This window comes from Chamaea fasciata, unplaced genomic scaffold (genome assembly GCF_029207755.1).
Source record: "Chamaea fasciata isolate MVZ Bird 193981 ecotype frontalis unplaced genomic scaffold, bChaFas1.0.hap1 SCAF_20, whole genome shotgun sequence".
Classification (NCBI taxonomy): domain Eukaryota; kingdom Metazoa; phylum Chordata; class Aves; order Passeriformes; family Sylviidae; genus Chamaea; species Chamaea fasciata.
The window spans coordinates 5760217-5783151 of record NW_027094105.1 but is presented as its reverse complement, the minus strand read 5'-3'; the positions used below and the strand labels follow the sequence as shown (position 1 = coordinate 5783151).

Genomic DNA, 22935 nt, shown 5'->3' with positions numbered 1-22935 from the left:
GAGGAAATTAGGAGTTTAACTTTTTATCAGGCTTTTCCCTGTACACAGGAGAGTATGAATTCAATATTCTAAAAGCTAAATTCTGCCAGAGACTTTAATCACTGGGCTACAAACCTGGGGGGGGGGGGGGGGGGGGGCGAGGGGAATCAGTCTCCAATGCTGCAAAACTCAAAAATGTTCCTGTAGTTCCCCCTTCCTCTTAACAGTCTCTCACCAACTGATGGAGTGGAAAAGTTTTTAAGGAAGATGTGTGACCAGTGAGGAAAAAACCAGCTGAAGGCTGTTGCCTGCAAGTCGATTGTGTGACCCACATCACCCCACCCCGAGAGGCAGCAATCCTGGAGAAACACTCTTGGAAAACACTCCCACGCCACTCCTTAGTCCCTCTCCGTCACTGTCGCGTCATGTCATTCTCATTCCCACACACGGTGGTTTTTTCCAGCAATTTATTGCATCACCGTCTCCACTCCTCACCTTACACACACACAATGACTCCAGAGGCTGTTTTCCTTCATGCCACAGCAGCAAACCAGAGTTTTCCTGTTCCATGGAATGTTTTGAACAATATAAATAGCAGATCCCAGCAAACAATGCAGCAGCTATCAGGAGATAAAACCCATCCTGGTTCCAGGAGCTTTTCATGTCTGTCCTTAGGAGCCCTCCCATTCTTTGCCACTCTGGCCATGCCCCTATTTTGAGGCTCAGAAAGACCTTTCCAGCAAGAGGAAAACCACTCTGGCCACACAATGCCCAAAAAAAGTCAAAGAGAAGGATGCCACTGTTGTAAAGCCTTCTCTCTCAGCAAGTTTATGCAGAAAGGTTGACAGTACTTAGACAAAACTGGGAAATGGCTCCTTTTCCTTCTCTTCCTCCCCCTCCAAGAGCTCTTTTTGCAGACTCAATACTTTCTCCTGCCAGCTCTGCAAGAAAACTTCTGGCAAACTCCATTGGAGACTGCCAAAGCCCATCCCACGTCTGTAGGCACGGTACAGACCAAGTGTTTCAAACGCCTTTTGGACTGGCACAATTATCCCAATAAGGGTTCCTGTTGAAGCCATTTGGAGCCAAGCCAGCTCAAACAGCTCAGCACTCACACCAAAACTGCTGCAGTGGAGCTGCCAGGGTTATCAGGGAGGAAAAATTTCCACTGGACCACCGGAAGTCTTTGATATGATCAGCAACAAGTGACAGAATATTTAATGAGAAACAAGGAACAAAGGAAGCATGATTTCCCCAGCTCCTCAAAGACCAGGTAAATCCTCCAAAAGGTAAATCAGCCAAAAGGAGCTGAGGTCCAGGTGAGCCTTAGATGACAAGGGACATTTTGTCCTCTCCCTTTTTGGTTCAGTCCTGCATTTCATTAAAACTCATCAATAAGCAGCATTACAAACTCCCACTCACCTGTTTCAAAGCCTGCTTACGTTGTCTGTCTGAAGTGGGACCAATGTCACTGTGGTCAAGTAGTCATGGACAAAGGAAGTGAGGGAAGGCAAAACACAAGAGAAACACACCTTTTTACACAATAAAAGAGCTACACAGAAACTCAAATTTTCTTTGCAAGTCACAGACTGATTCTCTGTAACACATCATGAATTGGGAAAGACACTATCTGCCAGCATTTCCAGTTAAGGAGCCCATGGAGAAGGCAGGTACTGAAATAATTTACCAGTCTGAAGACAATTCCTGTGGTAACAGCCTTAAACTCAACAACAGAAACTGCTTCAGACACTTGTTGAAGTGATAGTGAAATCTGTGACACAACCCCAGCTTGTCACAGAACAGCATCTCTTTCTCTGTACATCTACTTAATTCATAAAGGATTGTCATAATCCACATGGACTTTTGTAATTAGTAAAAGAACCCAATAATCCTACACAATAGCTGGAATTACTAACATCTGTGTTTTGAAAACTGACATCATGGAAGGCTGAATGCCTTCATACACAGGAAACACCAAAGAAAGCAGACATAGAAAGAAAATGCAAATTAAAACTTTTATTCTGGTGAAGTATCCAGTCGCACAAGTCTTTCAGAGCAAACAAGAGCAGCCCTCAGTGCTCATGGGGAAGGTGCTGTGGCTCAGCTGCCCAAACAATCCCATGTACAAAGTGAATGTCATGATTCTGAAATGTTACAGCAAGTCGCAGGTCCCAGATGCCAAACCACAGCCCTGCTTGTGCATTTACACAATGGGAGTGAACCATGTTTAAGCCATGAGTAGTGACTTATTGAAATGGACACATTTGTCAGCTGTAAAGATGACTCAGGCTCAATAGCCCCCTTCTCATTAAGTCTCCTCCAGAAAAACTCTTCCATTGTACAAAAAAATTCCTTTAAAGGAAACAGAGGGAGGAAGGGATGGAAAATTCCAGGAATCCTAAATTAAGTGTTTGTGTGAACTCACACGAAGTTGACCTTTGCCACTGGGATCCAGCAATTCAAGTACTGCTGCTTTGGAAACTGTATTTTGGATATGAGATTCCTGGAGGATTTCATACTCCCACAGCAACTGAATATTAACCCGCTGCCACAGCTGGAGGGAGAAGGGTCTGAATCAAACTTTAATAATCCTGCCCCATTCCAGTTGTGCTTTGTACACTGTTAGAATGAGGTAGGACAGAAAACACACTCAGTTTTGGCACATGTTCAGGAAAATTACATTGTCCACTGTGGCCAAACAGTAGGGTTAAAATAGAAGAAAAAAATTTGAAGTTTAAGCAATAATTTTACTAGTCAGCATCCTCACAGCCTTACCTTAGGTGACTTTCAGAGCAGGTGACTCTGCTTACAGTATGACAATGTTGTCTGGCAGTGAGAAGTCACCCCAGAAGTTAGGAAATCCCTCCACGGTTGAAAAAAAAAAAAAAAAAAGAGCATCCAAAGGATGAGTTGGCTCCAGGCAGGCACTGCTACAAATACACTCCGGGGAGCAAGTGCCTCTGGGGAGATGTTACATTAACAGATCTCTGGAGAAGGCACAGCTATTGACCAGGGGGGAGCAAAGTTACTCCTCCCCTGAAGGAGGACTAAAAAAAGTTTAAAAATCCAAAGAACTCAAACCATGTGCGCTCCATTCTAAAGCAGGAAAGGAGGTAAGGAAACAATGTCACAGCCCAGGAATTGATACAATTTGAAACTTTTTTCCAGACAACTACTCCTCAGTAAAGGATGTGTTATTGTTCTCAAAATTCCTAAAATCAATTGTTAAAGAGGAAAAAAAAAAAAAAAGAAGAGGACTTCATGTGGTTCGGCAACAGAAAGCCACTTAATACTATTTACAGTAACGAACACCAAGAACTTTAATTAAAATGGAGTGAGCTAAATTGAGTGTATAAATGGTAATATGAAAAAAATAAAAAATGAGGTAGGATATTTAAAAGAAGTGACAATTAATATGAAAGAACAGCACATCTTGAAAGATACCTGTAACACCTATTTAACTACTCAGACTGACAGAGTAAATTACTTCCAGCTGCTGAATTAACCGGGGATCAAATAATAAAAACAGAAAGTAACCTGAAATACAGAACAACTTCAGCTAACATTCCAGTGCATAGTGTCAGAGTACAGCACGATTTTACACATTTAATAGGTTTGGTATTCCTTGCCTTTCAGCTGGTCCAAAATAATTAATTGCAACTTATCACTTTTTGGGATATTTAGCAGGAAAGGTAAAGTGCATCACTAACCTTCAATCCTAACATGGGATGAGCTTTCTTGCGTTCTCCAAGAACTTGTTCAGCTCAGAAGTGCTATTAAGGAAACAGGCGGGTTTAATTCATGTTGCTGTATGGTTTAACAGCTAATAAATAATCTGGTTTGCTACTGTCTTGAAAAGCTTGTCAAGAGAACAAGACACTGAGCAGGGCAGTGATAGTCTGATTAAACTGAATGCTTTATGTGAATGCACAGATCCGTGTCAGAAATAAACCCCCTAAGCTTCAGTCTGATGGAAATTTGAAGGAAAATACAGAATATTCATGGATTGAATACTTGCAAGTGAGGATAGATTGTTCATGTAAAGACACTCCTCCCAGAATGAGCAATCCAGATAAGTTTGGGAAGTGACTCGCTCTGCTGTGGGTTGAGTTTTGCAGCAGTCCTCAGTCACAAACATGTTCAGGACTCATGGTCTAGATACTATCCTTGCAAGTTTTAAAGCTTTTTCCATCTCATCATACAAGACTGATACTCTGGAATCAAAAGGGAGACCAAGCAGCACATATCAGAAGTAATTAATACATACTGCTTTCTCTCAGAGTGACAACGTATTTGTGTCACCTTTGTTTCCCATACAGAACATTATCAGACTGCTCATTCCCATTTTGCCACACAGGGAGCTCTGAAGCCCCAGCAGCCAGAACGAAGAGAGTTAAGCTTGGATTATTACAAAAGCAGCACAAAGCTGGTGTTTTCATGCATGATCAATACCAGCCTGTCTTACAACTGCTTTGCACACCTCAAGCCCAGGGCAGTCTCTACTCAGGAAGCAGCAGGAGCACAGCACTGTGACTTGGTCAGGAGTTGGAGGCAGTCCTTCCCTTCTGGCAGAACAGCCTGTTGGTCACCCATCCTGCTGGGATACAGAGCTGTTCAGGAGGATTGCAAGCTTCTAGAAGCACTGCAGCACACTTACAGGAGCTGCTTATAGAAACTCTAACTCAGCTGTGCAAAGTTTACATTGTGTAACTAAGACCACACCTGGAATCAAGAGTCAAAGCACTCATCTCCAATCTAGACATCCTGGAGAAATCTCTCTGCTCCTGTGAGCCAAGTGAAACTCCCAGGGGGTGCTTTGCCCTTTCAGCCCTGCCTGGTCTAAAACACATGTGTAATGAAACAGTCACCCAGCGGCCTTGAATAGCAAACAGAGTCCACATCTCCATTCAGTGGCCGTTTCTCTCCAGTGCTATCTTCTGGCACAGACTAAGGAAAAAGTTTCCTTCACCATCCAAACAGCCCCCACACCCACCACAGGGAACTGACTGGAAAACAGCATTTCTGTAGCTAAGCCTGAAGCCATTTCTGCTTTACTCAAAAACAAAGCCCACCTAGCAATTTCTGTCCTTTCTGTGATCCAAAATGCTCAGGCAAATACAAATACAATCCAATCAGCATCAGTCCTTCCCCATCCTTCCAGCTGTGGCCCCAGCTCTAACACAATTTCAAGACACTAACCGTATTAGAAGCCAGAAAAGCTTTTACAGTACCTTGCCTCCCAGATAGAGATTTAATTATATTATCCCCTGGACTGTTTAGACGTTTCATAATGAATGGACTAAGGGAAGCAAGATTTACATTTTTCTTAAAAGCAGTTTTATAAACAGATCTCCTGATTTTAATGTAGCTTTATTTAAGCATCTGAACATCAATAAAGCCAGAGTCCAGTTAACATTGTTCATGGTTTCAGCATATGGAGTATATATATATTTCATATCTTACATCTGATGAAGAGACTGTGCCTTATTGCCCCAACATCCATGGGATCACCACAAGCCAGGTGGTAAGCTTGTCAGGAATCACTCTGGAGTTGGATGTAGCTTCCCCCTTTGTACACATGGGAGGCCTCCAAACTTCTCATGCCCCAGCTTGCAGCACTGCACCTTGGAGCAGACCTGTTAGTCTGATGCAGAATGTTACAACCAGAACCTGGAGGTCCAGGCGCCTCCTCTTCCTTCTGATGGAAAAATGAAGACCTTTGTGTCCTGGAGGCATCTTAACCATCCCACCTTAAGGACATGATAATCAGTAACTGTTACACATTATCTACCTCTGCCAGCCCAGGAAGTTGAGGGGTTTTTTGCCAAATACTACCAAACAGGTCAAACTTGTTTCAGTAAAGGCTGCTCTGTTCCAGGAAGCCAGAAGAGCTCAGTCCACAGAGGATTCTCATTTTCCTCCTTAACACTGAGGGAATGAAAAGGGAAGAAACAGGAGGACAAGTTTTCTTTTCCAGCACCAGGTTCAATCAGCATTAGCCTCCTATTTAGCTCAAGAGGTGTAACAGGAACTGACAGCTGTTAAAGTGAGGGGAACAGCAAAAGAGAACAATCAAGCAGCTCTCTTGACTTCAGCATCCATGAGAGACACTGGCAGAGCAATGGACAATTTAATTTAACAACTTAATTGTGGGGGAAGGCAGGATGGGGGAGAAGACGTGCAGCAGAAACCCAAATTTCCTCTCCAACCCCATGAGAGCCTCTGACACACTGGTCAGTTGTACATTCCTGCTTGATATGCAACAAAATACCAGCAATTAAAAAGTAGCTTGGAACTAAAAGCCAGATCCTGAAGCAACTTGATGCTTCTGAGAGATTAGAGACTCCAACTGCTTTTTATCCAGATCTCTCACTTGCACTATAACCATCCATTTCAGAATAGGCTAAAGCTCTGGAATTGTGTCAGTTAGTGCCTCCAGGACATCAGCTGGAGAAGGATGCTGTGATCTACTCACCCGCACAAGTGACTTGAAACCATTACAGTAGTGCAATCTTAAAGGAGCAGATAGTTTGGTTCCTTCTCCAGGGGCAGAAGAGAAGGTGGGGAGTGTGCAAAGGGGAAAGAAAATCAGTTTAAAAAAAACAAATCTGCCTTCAAGTAGCTGCAAGATGTTTATCTCCCAAATCCTAATGCCAGCATCTAGATAAAATCAGCTGTCTGTGTCCTATCCCACCCCAATCTGGGGCTTCACTGACTGAGTCTGAGTCAGAGGGGAGCAGTACCAGCTGTCACAGAGATGGAGGTTCAAGAGACTTCCTTGTCTCTTGATCTTTGCTTGCAGGACACTGGACTCCCTCGGTACCTGACACCTATAAGCCCTAAAAGGAGCAGTGCAGCAATCCCCACATTCTTTTTCTCCTCCATTCAAAGGTCATTTCTTCTCACCAGCACCATCTACCTCACCCCAGTTCCTGTCCAGAAGAACAGCAACACCTTTAATTCCCCCTGGGCCCTGCTCAGAGGCCAATTAATCTGTCTTGATCCTTATCCCGATCCCAAGACTCCCCCATCCTGCATCTCAGGCAAGAAGCTGACTCATTCAGAGTCATGTTTGTCAAGGACTCCTTGGCCAGTTTGATAGTGATTGGAGTGGAGAAAGGGGAGCATCTGGGTGAAAGGGGACTGAAATGGCCTTTTGCTTCCTTCTAGTTGATCAGAGGCTTTTCCCTTTTCTCTGGGGCTCAAGCTTGCTCTTTGTCTGCCCTCCAGAGGCGCTCCTTGACTTCCAAGGGCAGGGTGTTGAACAGGTCCTCCTCCACCACGAGCCCACTGCGTTTCAGCAGCGGGCACTCCCCCAGCTCCACGGGCAAGCACTCCAGGCGGTTCCCCCGCAGCTCGATCTGCGACAGATTGGTCAGCTCTCCCACCCGGGAGGGCAGCGACTGCAGCACGTTGTTCCCCAGGTGCAAGGTTCTCAGCTTCCTGCACTGGAACAGCTCTGGTGGGAGACTCTCAATCTGAAAAAAAAGAAACCAATCACAGGCAAAGTCACCAGCAGACATGGACACACCTTCACAAGTGACCAACAGGCCAACACGGAGCTCCAAGGTTTACAGAGTCATTGTTTTCAATCATCCACTTCTCCCTTGAGCTCCTGCTTTCTGAGCTTCCTGCTTTGGGTGCTTCCAGCACCACAATTGTATGGATTCCTCTTTCAGACACTGCACTAGTTACAGGAGATCACCAGTCACGGTGGCTAAAGCAGATATTGTCTCCAAGGCCAGGATTAGAGGACCAGAAACCTGCTCACAGCTGGCCTATCCTGCTTCATGCTTTCATCTGTATTTGCTTCTTTCAATCCAAAACCCTTTATTCTGTCCTTGGATCTTAGTTCCTTTGCTTTAAGAAGCCATTCTACAGTTGACATTACACTGAAAAGAAGACTGGATTTAATCAGGACCTCTAGTTGGGCTGTAAGGTGAGAAGGTAAGGTGTACATGGGTACAACTTCCTGGCCCTGAGAACTGGGAATCTTCTTCCATCATTTCTGTAGGGCTGTGAAACGCAGCAAAGACTTTCTGGGCTCCAGGGGCTTTTCACAGGGCCAAAATGCAAAAAAAAACAACAAAGCCACCAGCTCTTACCTTTCCCAGCACCACCTTCAGGTAACCATGAATCACTAATTTAATATGGTTTATTTCTAGCAAATCCTTGTAATAGTCCAGTCCTCCCAAAGAATTTCTTTCTATGGCTAAGGTTTAGCAAACACCAGGCTAGAAACTAAATGCAGCAACTAAATATTCTCCCCTTAATACAAAGTCTCAGCTTGGAGGTTATTGTTTGCCTTTAAAAGCAACATGACTTTTCTACAACTCAGATTATGTATCACATCATCTGTGGCTAAATTAGCCCGCAATTCATGCTGAACAAGGAGGAGTCAAAGGAAAAGCCAAGATGAAACCAGACCAATTAGAGACAATTCAATGCAGCCATTGTTACTGGTATTGGAGTATTTTGCAAACAGCAACATATGATCACAGACTCTTGAAAATAATGGAGTTATTTGAAGGACAAGTATTGGTTTTGGAAGGAAGCAATGTGTTATAACAGCCCGCTTTCCAGGCAGGACAGTAGTGCCAGCCAACTCCAGAAGACTCTATTTACTAGGACTGCTAAGCTACAAGAGGACATCTGAGATAATTCCTGTCCTTGGGAAGTGCCAGTCTACCAGTCCTTGTGTTTCTTGCTGTCACCATTTGCTGGGAGTAGGCAGGCTGTCAGAACCCCAGTAGTCCTGGCCTGCTCAGGTACCTGGTACAGGCTGGCTGTTCCATGGGGTCCTCACCACCTTTTGTTTCTGAACACATCAGAACAAAGGCTCCTCCAGCCTTCCTGTTGCATGTTTTTTACCAGAGAGAAATGGGTGGTGCCACACTGTTCTGCAGGAAATGCAGCTGCTTCTAACTCCTCTCATCCAAGAAATGTCCCAAAACTGCAGAGGATACACTGCAGATTAACCCCTGGGAAGCTGTGCTAGGAAGGCTACCAGAAGGCAAATGGTGCAGAACTGAGTTCTGAACAGTAACATACCACAAAGTTTACCAGAGCTTCAGCCACCCACACAAACAGATGCACAACCCTCCAGTGCCGGGTAAACCCCAGTGAGCAGCTGTTCAGCTGGAATTGCTGATTGACTGCCCCTACTCTGCAGAGGCACAAGCTTTCAGACACTAACCTCAAAATATGGCTGGAGTTTTAGGAACCCTGTCTCATACTGAAACGCATTAGCAATTAAATACTTGATTTGAGAGCACTTCTGTGAAAAGCCCAACCACACTCAAGCTGTTCTGTGTCTCTCACAAGCAATCTGGCAGTGTTCAGCCAGGAACAGATCTTGCCAATAGTAGGAAGGACCTTGATGTATGATAGTGAAAACTAGTGCTGCTCCAGGACAATTCTGCTTGGTCCCAGAAGGAACCAGAAGCACCTAATTATGTCTGTCTGCAATTTGTACTTATGTTAGAGGCTCTTTCAACTTCAAGTGATAATAAAGAGAAAAAGAGTCTCCCGGGAATTTGCAGACAGAATGAATGAAAGCTTCGGCTTTGTTAAATGGTAAATGAAGTCTCCTTAGTAATGAAGTAATGGTAATTGAAGTCTCCTTAGTTTTAAACAAAGGAACAAAAACTAGACATGGGTTTCGTTTGCCTTAAGCAAATAAACACCCTCCAACACAAACCAAGAAACAGCTTATGGTAATCAGGCAGCAGAGCACATTTGGTCAACCTCTAATCTACCCTGCACTGAGACTGAAACAAAAAGCACATGTTTACAAGACCAAGGTATGGAGTACTCCCTGCAAATGTGAAGTACTCTAAGGAAAGCTGTAAGCCAGACATGCACTCCCTGCATGGCTGCTCCCACAGTATAAGCACATGTCTGAAGTAGACAGATTTAAGCACATAGTTTTAGATTAAGACTACAGTTTCTCAGATCTCCATTTTAAGGCCAAAATCGATGTCAATCTACAGACTACATGCTTCCAACTGCAGAGAAACAACTGACATGCAAGGCTCCTAAACAGCCTCCAACTGGCACTTGGAAGCAGTCTCGCTATTAAGAGAGGAAATGTAACAGAACAAGGACTCTTGGAAGACAGGCTTGCCCTGGAGCTATCTGCAATGTTTGGCCTTAGATAAACCCCTCAGAGAGATACAAAAGCAGTGCCAGTAGCCACACAGCATTGTAGCATGTTTAATCACACAGATAACAGAGTGCCAGCGTTATTTCCTCACACAGCAACTCAGCTCTTTGCTCACTTACCCTGTTGGCTGTCACAGCCAGATTCTGCAGGTTTTGAAGAAGTCCAACATCTGGTGGTATGAAAGTTAAGTTGTTGTGGCTGAGATCCAAGTACCGAAGTTTCCGGCAATAGAAGAGCTGGGTAGGGATCTTTTCTATCTTGTTACGGTTCAGATAAAGGCGTTCTAAGTTGGTCAGGTTGCCTATCTGCATGGGGATGTAGGCAATGTGGTTGTACCACAATTTAAGGCAAGTGAGACGATGTAAGTGCTGGAAGCTGATGATTTCCTCAATGGTCTTTAGGTTGTTGTCCTTCAGGTCTATTTCCTGCAGATTGTGGAGGCTAAAGATAGAGTGAGGAATGCGTTCCAAGTCACACCGGATCAGCTCAAGCTCTGTCAGATTGACCATCTTCTTAAGGCTGTTGAGGACAATGAGCTTGGTGCCCTCATTGTTGATGGAAAGCTTCTGAAGATGCACACCAACATCTGTCACCACCTGGGGCAGCTTGGTGAGGTTACTCTTCATCCTCAACACCTTCAGCCTCTTCAGCTCCCTCAACCCATCTATCACAATGTACCGGTTGTTTTCAGCGCTCAAATTCCCTGTCAGGTGAAGCTCCTCTAGCGTCTTCAGGCTATAAATCCAAAGAGGAATCTCCTTAATGTCTGTGAACTTGATGTGGAGAGATTTCAAATTCTCCCTCAAGAAGGCAAGGGCTGGGGCCTCAATTTTGGCAGCTGTGTGGTAGAGCCACAGTTCCTTAAGGCTGGTGAGCTGAGCAATGCTGGGAGGAATAGTGACGTCAGGGATAAGCTCCAGCTTCAAGACCTCCAACTCAATGAGGTCAAAGACTGTGTCAGGAATGCCGCTCAACATGAAAAGATGCAATTCCAGCTTATCCTGAGAGTTTTTGGTGATCCTCTGGCGTAGTTTCTCCAAAGTCCACTCGTTGTTGAGGTTCAGCTGCCGCAATTTGTTCTCACTCACCTCTGACAGAAAGACAGCAAAGCGCTTGGAGTAGAGGGGGTCATACTGATCGATCAGATGGAGCATAAAAGCAAAGTCATTTTTCACATCAGGAATGTCACTGTAACTGCTCTCCTCCCGGATGGACTCAAAGGAGTATTTCTTGAGTGACCGCCTCAACATCCACCACAGCGTGTACATGCAGATCAAACCATAGAAAATCACCAGACTGATGTAGAAAGAAGCCAAGATTTTGAAGAGAGTGGCCAAAGGATGAGCACAGCGGTACATCCTGTAGCCAGTCAAGCTCTCAATGTCCACTTTACAGTCTACATCAAAAGTTATGTTGTTAACATAGTACACAGTATAGCAAATTATCAGAATGAACTTGATTACTTTGATTATGGTCTGTCTCATGTAGAGGCGATAAACTATGTCTCCCTCCTCCACATGAGTACGGAACTTTTTCACTTTCTCAAAGAGTGCTTTGGCTTGCTCACCTTCCTTTTTGTCCAAGACCCCAGTCTCAGACCTGTCCACAATCCCTTGCTCAATTCGAGACTTTGTTCTCTGCAGCATGGGAACAGTGGCTTCCACATCCTCACTGACTGTGGAGGATTTCTTGTCCATGGAGCCATTCATTTTTCCGAATGCTGGTTTGGTATCGCTCTCTTCCACCACCGTCTCAGACAATGCTCTCGTTGTCCATGGAGAGTCAAAACATTTAAGCAAAATAGACACAAAATGCTCCAGCTTGGAGCTGGTCCTTGGGAACTTGAACCAGAAGTTGCTACAAGCCAGAAAGATGAGGGTATGTAGCAGCACTAGATAAGGAAAATACTTGGCAAACCAGTGAAGACGGTTCTCATAACACACCGCATCCACATAGTTGTACTGGTGCCGGTCCAGATCGTATCGGATCCCTGTGGGCCCCGAATCAGCAGAGGGAACAAGACTAGTGTTGTGGTAGGTACGCTCCGGAGCTGCCACTGTCCATCCCCTGGCAGAGTCATTGCAGGAGTCTTTGGTGACCCATTTACAGGGCAAACAAATCATTTTGTCCTGGGTGACCTGGAGCGTCCCTCCGAACACGGCAATCATCAGCATCACTATGGAAATGTAGTCCGTGAAGACGTCCCACCACGGCTTCAGGATGCGATAGGCTGGCTGAGTATCAGCAAAGTAGCGCAGCTCGGTGACTGGAATCATGATTCACCTGGAAGCAAACCAGAAACAGCTTAAAGGGTTTTGTTCTGCTCTTCAAGAGGGCATGAGAAAACACATGTTAAGTGCTGGCATAGCAAAACTGGGATTAGCCAAGACGCAATTTCAAGTAACTGTGAGACAAATGAACGAGGCTGCCTGTGAGTCATTGCTACAGCCCAGGCGGCGAAGTTTGTTCAGTCTTCCCTGACAGACAAAATGTCACAAAACCTCAGAACTGCTACTTACTGTTAGCAGTCTGTGGGGTAAGACACACTTAAAGAAAGCCCACAGGGCAGACTGAAATCCCTTGACCAGACCAGTATTTGGAAATTTACTGTTTTATCTAGGGATTTTATTTAAGGGATAAAGGAATTTGTCAGCACAGTTTGAAGCGATAAAATTTACACACAGAGTACATTTATCATTGGTTTCTTATTGCTTCTACATAAAATTCTGCATATGCCTGGTTCTCAGATTAAAGGGGCAAGAAAAAAGATCTACATACAATATAGTTATGTTTCCTATAACCACTTCACTGGTGCAACTCATTATGACACTCAGAAAGTAAGCTGGAAAAGACAACAAGCATTGCTCAACATCATGACTTTTCCAAGTAAGTAATTTTGGCTTCCTTCCTTTGTGTTAATTCTCCAAGGAAAGATTAGTAACTTGCCTTCTGATAAATTCAGTAATGAAATACTGTAGCAGCTGGGTTTTTGCCTTACTTATTCCAGAAACAGAGAAAGGGGAAAACATATTTCGAAGAATTTGCTTCTCTGACCAACCACTCCAACCTAGAGTTCATCTGAGCTGGGATTTAAGTGTCACAAAGGAAACCAAAAGGTTCTGGGAAGCAGGCCTGATGGCAGTGCTTATTCTGTCCTTCAGACTTGCAGATGAAACTTCAAGCATGCTTTTCAACAAGCCATAGAAAGCCCCAAAGCCTGACTGACCCATGGATAATGGAGCTCACAAAATTCCCCATTTGACCGGTAACACAGAAGAACGTGGAGTCACTGTAACTCATTCCAATGATGGTGAAAATGCAGCAATACCACAGCATCCTTCTAGCAAAGTTCAGGAGCAAGACAAGCACTAATCTTTCAGTCATTTTGAAACACACACAATTCAAGGCTAAAGGAGAAAACAAAAATTCAATTGTGTTACCCCGAGCCATAACATTTCATTTACACAGACAGACCAACAAGTCCTGGGGGGCTGAAAGCTCAATAGCACTGGTTGGGATAAAGCCTTCTGTGACAGTGGGGTGCCCACACCACCTGCTTTGGTAGAATTCAAGTTTTTATTTAAAATCAACTTCCACCACTGAACTGCAAAGAAAGCCATTCCTAACACAAACTCAAAAACCACCACATTCCCTAGAGATACTAAATACAGAACACTATTCTTTGGTTTGCTGTTTACAACAATAAATAGTCCAATAACAGCTTTGGCTCAGTGCTACTTGGGAAGGTTTCAAGCAACTACAGGTGGTAGATTGATAGATGAAAACCATTCCTGAAGTAATGTTTTTCTTTCTGCCCATCCAGGTCCAACACTACATTAGTACATCACAAAAGACAGACTGGGGAAATGCCACCTGGTTTGGGTTTTTTTTTGAGTGGGTGATTTAGAGAGAAAAAGTGGCACTACCTGTTCTAGAAATTCAGTAAAACAAGGAACAGCAAATCTATTAATGACCAACTAGTAAAGTCACAAACAAGGGATGGAAACAGCCATCTAGTGCACTGTCAGAGGAAAAAAATGTCCAGTAGGACTGCAAAGCCCCTGAGAAGTGGCGGACACACCTCTGCAGAAGGAACTGCACTGAACAGGGCAGGAGAATTGAGATCCATAGGGGAGGGAGCAGGCAAAGCTGAACTTCTTCTGGACAGCACCTGAGCAGCCAGAGAAGAGTGACAAGACAAAGCCTCCCTCCCAGCCCTGTGACTACCCTGCTGCAAGCTCTAGGCAAGGCATTTCAGCTTCCTCCTCAACATACATCTGCCTCAGGGAGGGGAGAGCCCATGTGTGAGACATTCAGGAAAAACTGTCTACTATAGAAATAATAATTACAGGATAAAGCAGGGTACAGAAGCTCTCTCTACACATCAGAACATCTGAAATGAATCCAGCAGTTAAACAGCTATTCATGGAAGAACCTATTCCTTCTACTCCATATCAAGGGGAAAAATATGTTCATCTCTTTCCTCTTGCCTTGATACTTCTCACAGATCCTTCCTGCTTCCTACTTCACCCCTCTATGTAGAGAAACTTGTAGAAAATATCAGACCCTTCATAACAGGACTATGAAACTGGGATGATCTCTTTTCAGGAGTTGGGGGTCCCATGACATTTGCAAACATGAGTTGTAGTGCTGGGTTTACTCATTTTGCTCCATCCAGAAAATTCCTAATTCTTTCTCACAAGAAATGAACCTTCTACACACTTTGATTTCTAGCTCAGGATATGTAGGAAGGAAACAAAAAAAAATTAGGACAGCTGGCTCCCTAATTCTGCTTACCAGTTACATGGGGTAGGAAATCCCCCTTGACACTGTGCACTTACAAGACAGCTAAAAAAAAAATCATTAGCATCCCTTGAGAACCTATTACATTTCAGTGTCAGCAATCAACAGGGTGGAGCAGGAAATCTCCTGCCTCCCAGGAACAATGACAGGGGCACTAGAGGAAAAAAAGAACATTGACAGCAAATTCTCACTTCTGGCAGCAGTGGAGACCCCATTCAAGTCCCTAAGAGGAACAATAAAACTAGGGGCCACCTTTGCAGGAGCTGGAACTTGCCTTGTCTTATCTAATCTTACTCCCACTATCTGCAGTAAAAGGGGAAAGTATCCAGCAAAAACTTGAAAAAATAAATGGGGAAAGTCACATCCCTCCTCACCCAGATTCCCTATGCACAAAATCCAATTCTAATTCCTGATGGTTCTACATCAGGAGATGAATCTTGTCATCAAATATCATCTTTATTTTGTGAACTCCATCTTGTAATCATTTTCGAACATGATTTTTGTTGCAACATTTCCCATGCTGGATTAGAGCAGTTTTGCTGCTGGGGTGGATGACAACAGCAGACTAAAAGTCAAATTCTCAGGGGTCATCTCTATCACTTGATTCTCCCATGCACAGAAGGATTCTTCCCACAAGCACTGGGATTTCCACTTCATTGGAGGAAAACACGCAGGGAGCTGGAACACCAACTCTCCCAACACGGGCAGTAGAACAGAGAGATCTACATGGAGGGTATTATTCTGGCATAGGGCTGGGAGCAATCCTTGCATGAAGAGAGCTGGCCAGAAATAAAATTACCTCCCCTTCCTTGTGACCAAGAGCAGACCAAGATCCCCAGGACCAGCACACAGGAGATTTCAAGCTTCTGCTCTTGTTAAGAGTTGGATTTCAGGACACTCTGCCAGCAGTAAAATATTCACTGTGAAGAAGCTTTATTTGCCAAGTCACTTCTATCACACAGCCTCACCAGGGGCTGAGCACAGAACACCTGGACTGAGTGACTGAGTTTATGGATAGGAACAGCCACGGAAAAGGAAGCTCAGTGTCAGAGCAGTGCTGGTGAAGAAGGATCCAAGCTCCTTCATATATACTTCAAATTGCAGAACCTTCCAGCTGGAGCTCAGGAACAGGCAATGTATTCGCAGTGTAGTTACCTCTGCCACAGGGAAGACATCAATACTGAGATTGTGAAAGAGTGCCTAAGTTTAAGGACAAGTTGACTTCACTAAACTTGCATAAACTGACACATCAAAACTTCTCTGTCCAAATTCCTGTCAACTTATCAGACGCATAAGAAAGTAAGTCTTCCAAGGGTATAATTAAACAGACAGGCTTTGGGAGGAGGTGAAAGGGGTGAAATCTTGCAATTGACTGTCTCAAAAATGTTTCAAGTTTTGCATTCCACAGACCTTGCCTTGCTACCCACACAGTGCCTCATCCCCTGCCCCCTGAGAAATTACTTTATATTGGAGGGTTTCAGCTACATTAAGCAACACTACTTTGAGCTTTTCTATATCCAGTATAGAACCACCTCAGGACAGTTTATAGTAGCAACATCTGAGATTGTTCAGTAAAAGATCTGCATGCTAAAGCCTCATTGTCATACAACAAGATCAATCCAGCCTAGGTAAATATGCTCCTGAAATATTTACACATTCCATCTTTGGCTACTACATACCTCTTCAAGGCCTGAAAATTCACCTGGATCCAGATTTGCATCCCACCAGGGACCATCCCTGCCTCAGCCTGCTGGGCACAAACCTACAGCCTTCCCCACGAACGCTGAAGAGGCTGATCCAAGTGAAGGAACAGCAGTTCCAGACTTATATAACCAGCCTGCCAAACCTAACATAAACCTAACCAGCCAACCATAAGCATCACCAAGTACTAATCTTGTGTTTTACCAAACACACCTGGAAGAGAAAGAGAACCACTCATGTTGGAGTAACAGGGACATTCTGAACAAACCACACCCACACCGTAAAACCAGTCAGAAACAGGATTAAACGTATCTGGCTGACAGACATCATAAAAGCAGCAAGTACCTTCCTAAAGGCTGACAGAACTGAGAGCATGAATGCTTCCCACAAACCACAGGTATTAACACAGTAACTATTCCCTGATTTGGACAACTCCTCTATCCAAAACCACTTAATTTCAAAAACTGAAGATTGACCTATTGTCAACAGACACCTAGCTGAACAGTGCTTCAAATTCCTGCCTGCAGCTGCTGGCCAGCACATCCAGCTGAGGACAGAGTGAACAGAAACAACATCACTGTTCTGTTTCACTGGCCAGTTTGTCAGCTCGACTCATCACTGCTGAATACTTTATCCAGCCTCCTCTTTCCTGTTGGCCATTCTGTTACTAACAAAGCTAGTGGCCAAAAAGCACTTACATGCACAACCTCAGGAGACACACAAGAACGCACAAACCTCCCTGATTTGAAGAAAATCCTCACCTTTAATCACGTGCAGCTTTCAAGTGAAATCAGTCTCACAAAACAGACGTGGATGAATTTTATGTTGAATCTTGCAACCCCTTAGTTTCATCTACACATATTTTTAATTACCAGTTGGTTTCATTTTAAGATTGTGGACTGCAAAGCACAAGTCAAACCTTGCTGACAGAATTTCTTACCTCTCAGAAGCCCAGAGAAACAGGGAGTTGACCAGGTGTTGACAGCATCAGAGGTGGATAAAGGAAATAAAAGCCTTGATGCTTTCAAGACTACAGCCCAGATTATTAACGAGCTACAACATGTTACAGTAAGTTTTCAACAGAGCAGAGCTTCCCTCCTCAGCAAGCTGCCACCTGAAATCCTAAAGAAGGGCATGACACAGAGCTCTTTGTTCAAAGATCAGGAAATGCAAGAGCTTACTGGGCAGAAACAGGACTGGGAATTTATATTTCTCCTCCCCCATGTTTATTAGGTCCAGAATTAAGAGGGGAAAAAAAAGGGAGGCTGAAAACAGAGCTGCTTTCAGGCACCCCTCAGAAAACCTTCCAAGCTCAAGGACATCCACGTGATCAACTGGAAAAGCTCAAGACATGAGATGGAACAACTCAAGATGTTTTGTCCTTAGCTGCTTAGAACAAAATAGCAGGGAAGGCAGATGCCAAAGCCCTAAATAACCGTTGTCCCTGTATCAGGCCCCTTCTGCTTTAAAAAGATAAACCCCTCCTGTGGGACATCATCTGAGGCAGAGAAGTGAACATGATCACTAGATGATCTTTAAGGTCCTTTCCAACCCAAACCACTCTATGATTCCATGTCAAGTTAAAAGGGTCATTTACCATTTAGACAAGGAGAGTGGTGGAACAGCAGCTGCCAGAACTTACACTCCTCTCTCAGTGGGCCAGGCAGTGAACCCAACACTGAGAGCAGGGTAAGGTGGTTTTCACAACATTCAGACCCACCCAAGCCACAAGACGCACCAGGATGAAGTGAATCCACTGCATCACATTGTCTTTCACTGAAGTTCATTAAAAAGAATAATGCACCTACAATAGGGGTAGTATTTTATCATCTTTACAGCTACCCATTTGCTGACTCTTTCGGTCAGATGTAAGACTGTCAGTCTTAAGTCTAGTGCAACAGCTCCTGTTTACCATCACACAACCAGGCGTGTCCTGACAAGTACAGGGAAGAACAGCTGCACCACCAGAACAATCCATGCTAGACTTGGCTTGGCCTGCCACATTTTCTGCCTCCTGACAGTGTTTTGCCCCAGCTGCACAGAACTGAGCACAGCCTGCAGTTACCAGCATCACTGACACTTGGGGCAGGGACTGTGTGCTGGTGTTGTAAATTTAAGTGCCATCAGATGACTTGCAACACTGATGTAAACCAGAGCAAAATGGCTGTGTCAGCTTATAAATTATGAATGTACATGGCCAGAGGCTTCCTATCCAAAATTAATTTTCTCTTTGCCATTACAAAAATGCTTCAAGGACAGGGCATTGAAGCTGTCTTGGAAAAAACTGGCTTCTTCCAACAGGACACAATGAAGCAGTCCCTTGTGCTGCCTAATGCAAGTGATTGAATTAATTCTGTTAGTAACTACTCAAGAAAACCAGAACAGCTCCAAGCACCTCACCAGATGCAGGAGAAGGCTCTTCAGCACTTAACTCCAGCACCTAAAGCTGGAGGAACCAGCTGCTCTCAGTTCTTTGTGGGAAGGGAAGACAGAGCAGAGATTTGGCATCACTAACAACAGATAAGAAATCAACGCTAAATTCAAAGTGTGTAAAAGCAAGGGTAACTTAATTCATTGCTGACAGACTGTCACAACATGTACAAATCCATGGGTGTTGCCACAGCTATTTTGAAGCTCCAAGAGATGAGCCAGTCAGGATGAAAGACGACACAGACAAGAGCAATGCAAGACTATTAAGACAAACTAATGCACACTAATATTTTGCCCCAGTCTGAGCAAAGAGGAGAAAGTACCTCTTCATATACTCCCTACAGGGCTTGCCCTCAGAACCACCAACTCCAAAACTCTGACCATGACTTCCAGCTCAGAACATTTTCTGACTGTATTAGTTAATAAAGAACAGACCACCTCACCCTGCATCATCAAGGCCTGATATAACCACAGCTCTAAAGGAGAACCTGTTACCTAGTCCAGCACACATCTTTATTGTGCAAAGAAGTAGGTTGAAGCTATGGGAGCAGCTGTCACCAGAGGAGCTTTGTGAATTGCCAAGGTAATTTTATAGCAGTTGTTAACAATGATTGGTACACAAGGTGAGGGCAGCACTGTTACTTCAGCAAGGGGGTCAGGACTGAATAGCTTTTAGTTTCAAAAGCAGTTTCAGAGCAGCAGGAAGGGCAGATAAAACCCAGCTACGGAAACTGAATTTCTAGCTGCAATACAAGACACGTAGACCACATCTGCTGTTTAAGAAAAAAGCTGCTTGGAAGCATTCAAGATACACTCTCCAAAGCATGTAGACTGCTGAATACCTGTTTAGTGTTAGTGTGCATATCCTAAACTGAGGCTGGGTTTGAAAACACTTGTAAAAATGCATAAAGGGGGACTCACCACACTGCAGCTGAAGACTCTGAATTTTAACCATTACCCAAACAATAGCTGTGCACACCCCTCCTCACTTAAATGAGCCCTACACAAAAATCCTAATAAACCCTTCTCCAGCACCACTCACCAGACAGTGCCCCTCTATTTTCAGATACACCAGTTAAGCTCAATTAAACGCAAAAAGGCTTGCTTCTGAAGTACTCTACTGAACAAAAACCTTTAGTATGTGGAAGAAGCACAGGAAGACTTCTAAAAAGCCTACTCCAATCACACAGCAATAACTTGATACATGTGACCCCACTGCTTATTTAGTTTTTTTTTCTAAATAGCATCAGGGACCCCCAAACCACAGACCATCTCTCTGCCTGCAGCAGTTACTAGAACGTAACCAGCTTCAAAAAGTCACCACTGGAAGGCTTCAGGCACTCACATCTCAAGCATGGCAACATTAGCTTTTAACATATGGCTTCTGGCATGCTTTAAGGAAATATTTATGCATGCTGTCTTTGACCTGAAAGAATTAAGAGTTTTCAAATACCATGACAAGGAAAAAAAAAAAAAAAAAAAAAAAGTCAGTGAACTGCCAGAACACCAGACAAGCCTTAGAGGTTTCTTCTATTCTGGAATTAACCCACCGCACATCCCTGCTCAGAACATGGCCAAGCTGGACAGAACTTCCCCTCCTGAAGATGGGCACAGAATTCTGCAGTCCCTTTAATCACTGTCCCAGTGCAGAACCAAGGAAGCTGGGAGATTCCTGCAACCAGTTTCTGTCATTGCCTAACTGACACCCACACAGGTGACTGGTGAGTGCACTGGGAAAAGCTGCCTGGAGACGCCTGTACAGGAGGATAAACACCACCCCAGGGAAATGGAAGGGCACCCACCAAACACAACAGCTCTTCCTATTTCTCAGCTGCATTCTTTTCAGGCAGCAGTCACCAAAAAATTTACTGGGCAGCCTCTGCATTTACTGTTAAGTGCAGTGAGAAGTCAGGGTTTACATGGCCAGGAGTTAGTTTAATGGGTGACTATATACAGTTATATTCTACTTTGGACAAGGCTCAGTTCCTTTGTCATCTCCAAGCTGGCTAAGGGCTCCCAGAATTTAATTAACACTACCACAATTAAATACCACCACTCTCCCCACCACCACCTGACCAACCACCTTTCCTCCATATCAATTATCTCATGCACAGTGCTTTGCATCTATGGTTAACCAGAACCCTGATAATTTTTTTTTTTTTTCGGCTTGACCACTCACAGCTGGCCCAGAGCCCTCACCTTGCAGCAGGGTTCTGCTATCTGCACGTCAGTTCTCTGTGCTGAAAGTGGCTGATATTCCTATGCGCTGGATCCCGAGTGAGTGCTGAAGCGCTGCACTCCCCACAAGCCATGGGAACAGTTTCCCTGAAATGAAACACAGATTATCAGCAGAAAAGAGGGGATCGAGTTCACAGAGGGACATGTAAAAGCTCAGCAAACAGTACCTAAGAAGCAACAAACAACTCAGAGGGTCACTGGGGGCCAGAAAGAGACATGCTGATACCTAGAAACATGACAAGAACACCAGGAGCCAAGTAAAACTCTTAGCAGGAAAGAATTTCCAGCATCTGTTATTTTAACAGAAGTTACCGAAAAGCAGGTGTTGCAGACCCAGCCAACATAAATGCTGAATACTAATATCACAACTATGCCTACACAAATACAGACAGAATAACAAATCATTGCCAGATAGGGGAAGGCATGACTTTACTGTCTATTTCCTAGTCTGAAAAGCCTGATCCACTTTAAATGTTACTATCAGGAGTGTCAGAGAGCACAGATCACACTCCTAACCACTCCTGATTCAAGCAACTGCCCCCTTTCCTCACAACAGGGATCTTCTTGAAGCGGAAGCAGTTTAGCACCATCAACAAAAATTACAACAGGGCTGCGTTTTTTTCCCTTGCTTCCTGCATGTCAGTAAGGGGCATGGGAAAACAGGCAAGGGAGCAGACCCTTACAGGGCTCTCTCAAGCATCCAGCCATGTAGGAGAGGACTGCAGAACATTGGAGAGCACTGTGTCAACAACAGGGAGAAATGAAGAAGAACAGACATCAGTGGGAGAAAGTCCAACCCCATCATGCTGAAGATGTCCGAGGGTTCATTCCTCTTGATCCCAAAGTTACCACTCGGGCTGACAGATTTTGAAGCAACACCCTGGAAACCAAAGCTATTGCATTTTAGCCGTACCACAGTGCCGCAAAGGCAGCACCAGGAGGAAAGGACTCTCTGACCTTCTCCCCGCTCCAGGCAGTGGGCACCAGCCTCAACCCAGCACACCTCCGCACCGGCCCCCGCCACTCCACCGCGGCTTTCCGGGCACAGAGAGAAACATCCTCTGGGAGATATAAATAAATCCCACCGCGCTTCCGTCCGCAGGTAACAAACAGCGGCGTCGTGCCCTCGCTGGGGGAACGCTGCGCACACGCCGGCCCTGCCTCACCCCACAGACGGGGCACGGACGCCCCTGCTCCGGGCGCCGTGACAGCAGGGACGGCAGGGCACGGAGGAACCGAGTCGCTGCCGAATTACTCAGCAAATCCTTCCTGCTCGCCGCCTCCGAGCACCCTCAGCCAAGCCCCCCCCCGACCCGGCGTCCCACCCCATCCCCTCCGGGACACCGCCCCACAGGAGGACACGTCCCCGCAGCCCGCCCGCGGCGTGAGGGGAGCGCGGCACACCCACCTGCCCGCCGCGGCCGCGAGGGGAACCCGCCGCACCCACCTGCCCGCGGCGACCACCCTCCCTCACGCCGCCCCGGCGCCTTTTGTCCGCCCTGCCCTCAGCGGCCCCACCCCGGATCTGACCTCACCTGGCCGGCTCTGCCACCGTCGCCCGGTCCCGCCGCCATCTTAGGGGCGGGCACGGCGACACGGGCGCGGCGCCATCTTTGTGC

The 22935-nt window shown here is 45.1% G+C and overlaps 1 protein-coding gene across 3 annotated transcripts; it reads right to left on the bottom strand.

Moving 5' to 3' along the window:
• Positions 1 to 1980: 1980 nt before the first annotated feature.
• LRRC8A (leucine rich repeat containing 8 VRAC subunit A) lies at positions 1981 to 22815 on the bottom strand. Of its 3 annotated transcripts, none has more exons than XM_066201039.1 (4): positions 22764 to 22815; positions 21278 to 21403; positions 10264 to 12427; positions 1981 to 7457 (listed from the first exon to the last, which is right to left on the bottom strand). In XM_066201039.1, exons 3-4 carry the CDS (start codon positions 12418 to 12420, stop codon positions 7182 to 7184), a joined length of 2433 nt encoding a protein of 810 aa, XP_066057136.1. In that variant the 5' UTR covers positions 12421 to 12427; positions 21278 to 21403; positions 22764 to 22815; the 3' UTR covers positions 1981 to 7181. The 3 variants fall into 3 exon arrangements, with proteins under 3 accessions (XP_066057136.1, XP_066057135.1, XP_066057137.1); XM_066201038.1 differs by having other exon boundaries at positions 22725 to 22806; XM_066201040.1 differs by lacking the exon at positions 22764 to 22815 and adding an exon at positions 22274 to 22611.
• Between the last annotated feature and the right edge of the window lie 120 nt (positions 22816 to 22935).

Excerpts from the sequence above, each read along its gene's own strand:
- LRRC8A (XM_066201039.1), bottom strand. The coding sequence starts at position 12,420 with ATGATTCCAGTCACCGAGCTGCGCTACTTTGCTGATACTCAGCCAGCC. Across the intron at positions 7,458-10,263 it reads TGGCTGTGACAGCCAACAGG|ATTGAGAGTCTCCCACCAGA; the intron begins GTAAGTGAGCAA and ends CTTTTTTTTCAG.